This window comes from Perca flavescens, chromosome 20 (genome assembly GCF_004354835.1).
Source record: "Perca flavescens isolate YP-PL-M2 chromosome 20, PFLA_1.0, whole genome shotgun sequence".
Taxonomy (NCBI): domain Eukaryota; kingdom Metazoa; phylum Chordata; class Actinopteri; order Perciformes; family Percidae; genus Perca; species Perca flavescens.
The window spans coordinates 1,452,686-1,462,685 of record NC_041350.1 but is presented as its reverse complement, the minus strand read 5'-3'; the positions used below and the strand labels follow the sequence as shown (position 1 = coordinate 1,462,685).

The 10,000-nt window shown below is 36.9% G+C and overlaps 2 protein-coding genes across 4 annotated transcripts in view; one reads left to right on the top strand and one right to left on the bottom strand.

Moving 5' to 3' along the window:
* Positions 1 to 9,278, top strand: part of heatr4 (HEAT repeat containing 4) — a 35,346-nt gene extending 26,068 nt beyond the window's left edge. For 2 of the 3 annotated variants that reach the window (XM_028564965.1, XM_028564963.1), the window contains exons 10-12: positions 1,478 to 1,556; positions 2,615 to 2,778; positions 8,865 to 9,278. In XM_028564965.1, the coding sequence (XP_028420766.1) occupies positions 1,478 to 1,556; positions 2,615 to 2,776 (241 nt within the window). In that variant the 3' untranslated portion in view covers positions 2,777 to 2,778; positions 8,865 to 9,278. Of the gene's footprint in view, positions 1 to 1,477; positions 1,557 to 2,614; positions 2,779 to 3,250; positions 3,265 to 8,864 lie in introns of those variants that run through there. The other variant, XM_028564964.1, reaches the window with a different exon arrangement.
* haus2 (HAUS augmin like complex subunit 2) overlaps positions 5,146 to 10,000 on the bottom strand; it is a 10,706-nt gene continuing 5,851 nt past the window's right edge. The window contains exons 5-7 of the mRNA XM_028564966.1: positions 8,883 to 9,015; positions 6,098 to 6,206; positions 5,146 to 5,433 (exon numbers count right to left, since the gene is read on the bottom strand). Coding sequence (XP_028420767.1) covers positions 5,320 to 5,433; positions 6,098 to 6,206; positions 8,883 to 9,015 — 356 coding nt within the window. The 3' untranslated portion in view covers positions 5,146 to 5,319. The remainder of the gene's footprint in view (positions 5,434 to 6,097; positions 6,207 to 8,882; positions 9,016 to 10,000) is intronic.

Here is a 10,000-nt window from a genome sequence, read left to right as displayed (position 1 = left end):
ACAATATATAACCACACACACAATATATAACCACACACACAATATATAACCAAATACACATATATAACCACACATATATAACCACACATATATAACCACACACACAATATATAACCACACACACACAATATATAACCAAATACACATATATAACCACACATATATAACCACACACACACAATATATAACCAAATACACATATATAACCAAACACACAATATATAACCAAATACACATATATAACCACACACACAATATATAACCAAATACACATATATAACCACACATATATAACCACACATATATAACCAAATACACATATATAACCACACACACAATATATAACCAAATACACATATATAACCACACACACAATATATAACCAAATACACATATATAACCACACATATATAACCACACATATATAACCACACATATATAACCAAACACACAATATATAACCACACATATATAACCACACATATATAACCAAACACACAATCTATAAGCAAATTCACATATATAACCAAATACATATATATATAAATACACATTTTGTCGCTTTCATTTCTGTTAAATACTTTGGGATTGACCAAATTTTTGACGTTTGTCGCTTTTTCGACTACCAATATTTTTGGTCTCTCTGATTTTACATTTTGGACGTTTTTACGACTTTTTTTTAATTTTCTCATTATCCTTAAAGCGCCCATATTATTCTCATTTTCAGGTTCATAATTGTATTTTAAGGTTGTACCAGAATAGGTTTACATGGTTTAATTATCAGAAAAAAAAACATATTTTTGTTGTACTGCACATTGCTGCAGCTCCTCTTTTCACCCTGTGTTCAGGTCTCTGTTTTAGCTACAGAGTGAGACCTCTTTTCTTCTTCTGTACTATCTTTGATTGCACTCGCACATGCTCAGTAGCTCAGATGTAGAGCATGTCAGCTAGCTCCATAGACAGTAAAAGAAAGGCTGTTTCTCCAACTTCAGTCAGTTCCAAGGCAGGATCAGCTGGGAGACTTCTTCTAAACCAGGGAGCACATGGAAGTTGTTCTTTTGGAGATTATGGTGAACTAGTGTGTGTTGTAGCAGTGCTTTGCTATTGAGAATCAGCTAGCATGCTAGCGTTAGCATGCTAGCCAGCTCGTTTCGGCTTGTGACGTCACAAGTCGTGCAGATTTAGACCAGCTCACCAGGAGACTGAAGGCAGGACACATTCAGAAACCAGATCTCACTCAGAACACCAGGGATGGTTTTTTTCTTCAAAGTTTGTATGTGTGTGGAAGCACCAGAGACACAAAATAACCCCAAATCACCAGAAAAAGAGATTTCTTTTCATAATGTGGGCACTTTAACTTCTGTCATTCAGACGGCTGGCCGGCGCCCCGAGCGTTCCCTATTCTGCCTATAACACCAGCCTGTTGAATAACCAAATAATAAGATCCGGTATTAATATTTTAATATTCTGCATTCAGGACGATGAAAGAAATGCTGCGTCTGTGTGAAGACAGCCAGCAGGAAGATCTCTGCCCACTGCACTCAGTCAGCCTGCAGGTACGACTTCTCCTTCTGACGCATTAAACTCTCCTTCTGTTCCAGGTTTCTATTTCACTTTTCTTTGTCATTTTTTGAGTTTTTCTGTTGCTTTTTTCAACATTTTTGTCACTTTTTAGAGGTTTTTGTGGCTCATTAAGATTTTTTTTTTTCAAGTATTTGTATTTGTTTTTTGCTTTTTTTCAACTTAATTCCACTTTTTGTAAGGTTTTTGTTGCTTTTTTAAAACATTTTTGTTTAGTTTTTTGTAATTGTTTTTTTTCAATGTTTCTATAAATATTTGAGGTTTCTGTCGCATTTTCAATGTTTTGTAGGTTTTAACAAATCTTTTGTTCAATATTTCTGTAATTATTTTAGATTTTTAGTGCTTTTTTTCAACATTTTTGTCACTTTTTTCGAGGGTTTTTGTGGTTTTTTAAAACATTTTTGTTTTGGGATTTTTTGGCACTTTTCAAGGGTTTTGTCACTTTTACCAAGTTCTTGGTCACTATTTCTGTAATTTTTTGACATTTTTTCTCAAATTTGTTGAGGTTTTATAGATTTATTTACCTTTTTTCCCCAATGTTTCTGTAAATGTTTGGAGTTTCTGTCACTTTTTTAACGTTTTTGTCAGTTTTACCAAATCTTTTGTCGCTTTTTTTCAATATTTCTGTAATTATTTTAGATTTTTAGTGCCTTTTTTCCAACATTTTTTAGAGGTTTTTGTGGCTCATTTAGAATGTGTTTTTCTTTTTCAAGTATTTGTAATTGTTTGCTTTTTTCAACTATTTCCCTTTTTTAAGGTTTTTGTCATTTTTTTATGTTTTTCTGTTGCTTTTTTCAACATTTGTGTCACTTTTTAGAGATTTTTGTGATTCATTAAGAATGTTTTTTCAAGTATTTGTAATTGATTGTTTTTTCAACTTCATTTAACTTTATTTTAGGTTTTTGTCTTTTTTTTTTTTTTTTAGTTTTTCTGTTGCTTTTTCCAACATTTTAGTCACTTTTTTTGAGGTTTCTGTATTGGTTTCGAGGTGTTTGTGGCTCATTCTGAATGTTTTTGGTTGTTGTGGCTGCAGGTGAAGCGTCTGTGTGAGAAGAGAGTGATCACGGAGAAGCTGCTGCTGCTGGAGAAGCTGCAGGCCGGAGGAAGGCGGCGCCTCGGCCTCGGGACGTTAGCGCGGCTGCTGAGTCAGCAATACAAGATGGGTTCCCACGACACCGCCGATCAGGATAAATAAAGGTTTAGTTTCCTCCACGCTAACTCTGTTCTGTCTGCTCACTTAAAACAAGACATCTGTTTCAGTTTTGAGATTTAACTTTATCTTCCAGAACATGTCTTCTTGAGACTAGAGCTGGGCGATTTCTTTCCCTAAAAAAAATCTGCGATTTTTATTATAAAAAACTTGATTTACGATTCGATTTGATTTCCCCCCCCCCTCCCACCCCTTCCATTTAAAACAAAATAACTGGGAACTGTAAATATATTTTAAAAATATATATTTATTGTATTTAATTAAAGTGCATCAACATAAACAAAATTGCAAAGGCAAACCCTTTCTCTAGGTGAAAAGTCACTGTGCAGTGTTCAAAAAAGTTAAATTGTTAAACATCCAAATTATTTATACTGTATTTGGATTAAAAAAAAATCGAATTTGAATCGATTAGACCTACCAACTCGATGTTTAAATCAAATCGATTTTTTTTTTTCCCAGCCCTACTTGAGACGGGGGGAAAGAAAACATTTATTTTACTACAATTGGTTGGTTTCACGTGACGTCACATTGCTGCTTCGCGAGCATAAGAAATTCAGATGGAGGGCAGGAAGTGAAGGAGCTGAGGATCTGCCGTCTGAAAAGATGCCCATGCTTTGTGTAGTTTACGGCTGCTCCAATCGTTCTAACCGAGAAAAGGGAAAGGGGTTTTATAGAGTACCGAAGGTTGTTGTTCACGAAGGTGAGAAGGTCTAACGTAGAGCTGGGCTATATATGGATATTATATCGATATCGTGATATGAGACTAGATATCGTCTAAGATTTTGGATATCGTAACATGACATAAGTGTCTTCTCCTGGTTTTAAAGGCTGTATTACAGTAAAGTGATGTCATGTTCTGACCTCACCAGACTGTTGTAACTGTTGCATTATTCACCTTTACCCACTTAGACATTATATCCACATTACTGATGATTATTGATCTAAAATCTCAGTGTCTAACTATTTTGTGAAAGCACCAATAGTCAACTTACAATATCGTTGCGGTATCGATATCGAGGTATTTGGTCAAAAATATTGTGATAATTGATTTTCTCCATATCGCCCAGCCCTAGTCTAACGGCTAACGTTGTCGTTGAGTTGTGTTGCATGTTTGTTGACATTATAGCCGTTACTGCTAGCATCTTAACACATATAACAATATAAGAGCAAACACTCACCCTGGCGAAGACCAAACGATGATCATCTTGGAGCCGTTTGGTACCGAAGTGGTGTGGACTCGCCGAAAACTCGACAACATATCTGTTAATTAACTCCTTATGTCTATGTCTTGAAACTGGATCTACAGTACAGGCCAAAAGTTTGGACATACCTTCTCATTCAATGCGTTTCCTTTTTATTTTCATGACTATTTACATTGTAGATTCTCACTGAAGGCATCAAAACTATGGACACATGGAATTATGTACTTAACAAAAAAGTGTGAAATAACTGAAAACATGTTTTATATTTTAGATTCTTCAAAGTAGCCACCCTTTGCTTTTTTTGATAACTCTGCAAACCCTTGGTGTTCTCTCAATGAGCTTCATGAGGTAGTCACCTGAAATGGTTTTACCTTCACAGGTGTGCTTTGTCAGGGTTCATTAGTGGAATTATTTCCCTTATTAATGGGGTTGGGACCATCAGTTGTGTTGTGCAGAAGTCAGGTTGATAAGACAGCCGACAGCCCTATTGGACAACTGTTAGAATGTGTGTGTCTTATAACTAAGGTAAAAGACACACACAATATTTATACTTGTGACAGCATATCTGACCGGTGTTCTTATAATTTAAGACAGTGTTAGGGTTGTTGTTGAACCTTTGCAGTTCAGTGGAACAAGTTAGACCTTTATATTAAAGTCATTAATTATACACTCTGTGTCTTGTCTTGTCCTGACGTTATGTGTTGAGGACCACAATGGAAATAAGTCCTAAGTGTGTTTTTATCCTTGATTGTATTTTTTTTTTTTTTTTTTTAAATAAACCAAATCAAAATTAGTAGTTCTGTCTCTAAAATGTGGATCAGTGTTTCCCCAAAAAGCCCAATAAATGACGTCCTCAAATGTCTCTTATTTGTCCCCAACTCAAAGATATTCAGTTTCCTGTCCCAGAGGAGAGAAGACACTAGAACAATATTCACATTTAACAAGCTGACATCACACACGTTTACCTGTTTTATCATAAACTATGACTCAAACTGATTAATAGATCATCAGAATAGTTGGAGATTAATGTAATAGTTGACTAATAGATTCATCTATGCAGCAGTAGACTTTATGTAAGTTTTTAAGTAAGTATGTAAGGAGGGAAGGAGAAAAGGAAGTAAAGAAATGAAGAGAAGGAAGGCAGGAAGGATGTGAAGAGTTTCTAGCAAAACAGATTTTATTTCAAAACGCCTCAACAATCACGTCAGTCACAAACAATAATAATAACAACAATAATTATAACTAATGAACAATGTCTGTGTGCAAATGTCTGCGTGTTTGTCCAACAACAGAATCAGCTGACTCCGCTGAAGGCTGGGTCTGTCGTCATGCAGAGATGTCACTCTGTTTGCTGCTCTGGACTTCCTGCCTCTGTAGAACCTGATTGGCTAAACTCTCCAGCTCCACCACAACACCCAGTAACTGGGCAGCAGATGTATTCTGTTACACAGAGAGAGAGAGAGACAGAGAGAGACAGACAGACACAGGGAGGGAGAGAGAGAGAGAGACAGGGAGGGAGAGAGAGAGAGAGACAGGGAGGGAGAGAGAGAGAGAGAGAGGGGGGGAGATAGGTTTCATATTTCAGTATGTTTAAGTTCATACATTTCTGGGTCTGAGTAATAAAGCCTTCCTGTCTTCCATTACTTTAAAACAGATGATAAAGCAGGGGACCAATCAGGACAGAGGGTTAGCAATGCTAACCACGCTAACACTGACACTTGCCACCGGCTAAACTACATTTCTGGTGTGTGTGTTTGTGTGTGTCTCTGTATATATATATATGTGTGTCTCTGTATATATATATATATGTGTGTCTCTGTATATATATGTGTTTGTGTGTGTCTCTGTGTGTGTGTGTGTATATATATATATATATATATATATATATATATATATATATATATATATATATATATATATATATATATATATATATATATATATATATATATATATATATATATATATATGTATGTATATATATATATATATGTATATATATATATGTGTATGTATATATATATATATATATATATATATATATATATATATATATATAATGTGTGTGTGAGAGAGATAACTACTGTAGAGCTGTGTGACTGACCAGCTGAGCGAGGCGGTCTCTGGCGGTTGAGCGGCAGTGGACCGAGTCCATCTTCTCCTCCAGAGTCTCGATGAAGTCCAGCAGCAACGTCACCACGTCCACCACCAACCTGAGTCGCAGAAACCCAAACACGTTAACAAGTAGAGATGCACCGATTACAACTTTCTAGGCCGATTCCAGTTTCCGATTTTCTTTGAGTTAGGCCAGCTGATACCGATTTCATATTTTCTAACCACTTTACATCACACAAATATTTATTTTCTATCTTTTCTTCAATAGAACATGTGTTGACCAGATAATGGATGACTATATAATAGAACTATATAAATGACTCCTGGTGTGGGACATCCACACACATCTAAAGAGCAACGTTAGAACCATTTCCTTCTTCTCACATCTAATATCACACTAAATAAATGTGATACAGGTTCTTGGTGTGGTCCCTGCTGTCTCAGGTGTTGCATATGGTGCGTTCTTCTTGTCTTGTAATCGCGACTAGTAGCTCGAGTGTGACGTCACATCCGTGTCGAAAAACGAATAACCGGAGTTGTTGCGGGGGTTTTTTACACGATACTACGAGTCGGAGAAAAGATGGATTTTTGTAACATTTTTAGTAACCTTTAGGATTCTATTTACCCAGTTATTGAGATATTACACAAATATATTTCACAGTTTGATACATGAAAATTACGTTCTGATTAACTTTAAGCTACTGCTCTGCTTTCTGCTCAAGACTCGGCTTAAAGCCATTGTTGTCATATAGCAACCGAGCGTCTCTAGACAATCTCAGCTGCACGAGCTCCAAAATAACTAATCAGGCGATGTTTAACTCCTAATAAGACTGTAGAGACATGTCTATAGGTAGCAGTATACAGCACTATGTTTAACTCCTAATAAGACTATAGAGACATGTCTATAGGTAGCAGTATACAGCACTATGTTTAACTCCTAATAAGACTGTAGAGACATGTCTATAGGTAGCAGTATACAGCACTATGTTTAACTCCTAATAAGACTGTAGAGACATGTCTATAGGTAGCAGTATACAGCACTATGTTTAACTCCTAATAAGACTGTAGAGACATGTCTATAGGTAGTAGTATACAGCACTATGTTTAACTCCTAATAAGACTGTAGAGACATGTCTATAGGTAGTAGTATACAGCACTATGTTTAACTCCTAATAAGACTGTAGAGACATGTCTATAGGTAGTAGTATACAGCACTATGTTTAACTCCTAATAAGACTGTAGAGACATGTCTATAGGTAGCAGTATACAGCACTATGTTTAACTCCTAATAAGACTGTAGAGACATGTCTATAGGTAGTAGTATACAGCACTATGTTTAACTCCTAATAAGACTGTAGAGACATGTCTATAGGTAGCAGTATACAGCACTATGTTTAACTCCTAATAAGACTGTAGAGACATGTCTATAGGTAGCAGTACTTCCGTTCGTAACTCCGGAAAACGACTCGTAGATCGACTTTGGTGGACAAAAAGAACGCACCAATATTGTAAACTTGTTATCTTGTGCGTGCGTGCGTCTTGAGAACTGTAACTCTAGTTAGTTGTAGCGTTGACCGGCATGAAATCGCCATATGTCAGACTGACCTGCAGCCGAGCACGTGAAAACCGGCCAGGTTGTTGTGATCACGCTGATGTTTGTTCACATGTTCATTTTGGTTTTTATCAGTTATTTGACGCTATAACAACGAGCCGAAACATCCTGATTGACAGGGGGCGGGACTAGGATACTGCTGCAAAATATTGCAACTTTTTTCTAAAAGAAACCGTAAGTGCGGCCCGATGGCCCCGGAGTAAGCTAAACGTAGTAAACGAGTAAAAGTAACAACCCACTCAGCGCCCGTTCAGGCGTCATTTGATGTGAATGTGCCGTTAGCCAATCAAGAACTGAGTTGGCGCTCACTGCTTTTGACGTTTTTTTTTATTTTATTTTAAAGTTGTTTTGTTGTATGTTTTTTAGGTCTTTTTTGACATTTTTTCCCCCAAAACTTTGGTGTTTTTCCTGGGGGGTGGCCAGTCTAAAATTATTTCAGGCAAGTAGAATTTTTTTTTTTTTTTTTTTTTTCTTGCTAAAAAGTTAAAGTGAAAAAAAGCCATAACATTGAAGCCTGTAAAATTTTCCAACTTTTTGGGAAAAATTTTCTTGTTCTTTTTTTTTCTCATAATATTCCAACTTTTTTCCCAACTTTATTAATTGTAATATCGCTTTTTTTTTCTTAAAATATTCCATCTTTAAAAAAAAAAACTGACCTTTATTCTTGTAATATTCCAATTTTTTTTCTAAATAAAAGCAGCGGAGGCAAACAACTGCAAAGTGATTCTAGTCGGAAGTATTTTTGTGAATTATATTTTCTTTCTGAAGACGTTCGCAGGCAGCGGTAGAAACCCGGCACGATTGACAGCTGGGATCGACTCCCGATTGGCCGGACGGCTGTGTGGGCGGGACTTAAATTCCCGCCGCAAAATATTATTTTTTGTTATTTCTGTAAAAATATTCCAACTTTTTTCTCTCGTAATACTCAAAACGAATTTCCAACGTTATTTCTTGTAATATCCCGACCTTTTTTCAGAAGTTTTTTCCATCTTTTCCCCAATTTTTCCAAAATAAAAAGAAGCCGAGGAAGAGGCAAACAACCGCAAGGCCGTAGTTCCAGCTGAAAGTGTTTTTGTGAATTAAATTGTCTCTTTCTTTCTTTCTTTCTTTCTTTCTTTCTTTCTTTCTTTCTTTCTTTCTGAAGCGGTAGACACAAGGTTACCTGTGCAGGTGTGCCGGGACCGGCAGGTTGGTGCGTCCCAGTGGCCTCATCAGCCTCTGCCCCAGACTCCTCTGGTCCTTCAGGACGTCCTGCAGGTGACAGCAGAACACCTGGAGCATCTGGAACCTCCGAGCTGTCTCACACAGGAACTACAATTACTCTTAGGGCCGTTACAGAGTCAACGCATCGCTACGTATACGCGTTCTGCGAGGCTACGCATCGCTAGCGTAGCCAAATGTGTCGTCCAAGTTTTTGATACGCGACGTGCCGATGAGCGCAATACTACGCGTTGTCGGTGGGGGCGACACTGCACGTACTGCACATAACTAGGGGTGGGAATCACCAGAGGCCTCACGATACGATATCATCCCGATACTTATGTCACGATACGATATTAATGCGATTTTAAAGATATTGCAATATTCTGCTATATATTGCAATATTTTACCTTTTTTACAACTTCAGATTTTTCCCAATTTCAAATGATGTCCCGAAAGGACAATTTTGTCAACATCTGTTGTAGAGATGTTCCGATACCGATACCAGTATCGGGATCGGCTCCGATACTGCCTAAAATGCTGGTATCGGTATCGGGAAGTACTGGAGTTTATGCACCGATCCGATACCACGTAATAAAGCCCTAAAGAAAATCTGTGTTAAAGTAGTTTATTTATGTTCTTTTTCCGTTATAACTGACTGTCAAACTGGAGAATACAAGAAAGTTCTGTGGCGTTCATTGTTTGTGTTTGTTCATGTTTCACAAAGATAGAAATAATATCACATCCATACAGGGATAGTAGTATACAGTTAGTAAACATAATAAAACATATGACACACTGGTATCGGATCGGTACTCGGTATCGGGCGATACACAAGTTCAGGTATCGGAATCGGTATCGGGAAGCAAAAAATGGTATCGGACCATCTCTAATCTGTTTTATCTAAAAATATACATTTCTCTGTTTGTTCATCACACTTCAGTTTTATTGCTGCAAAATGTGATTGTCAAGCAGACAAACTGACCAACACATATATCATAAAAGATCCATACTTGGCATCTGTGTATCGATACAGTATTGCCACGAAAAATATCGCGATACTATGCTGTATCGATTTTT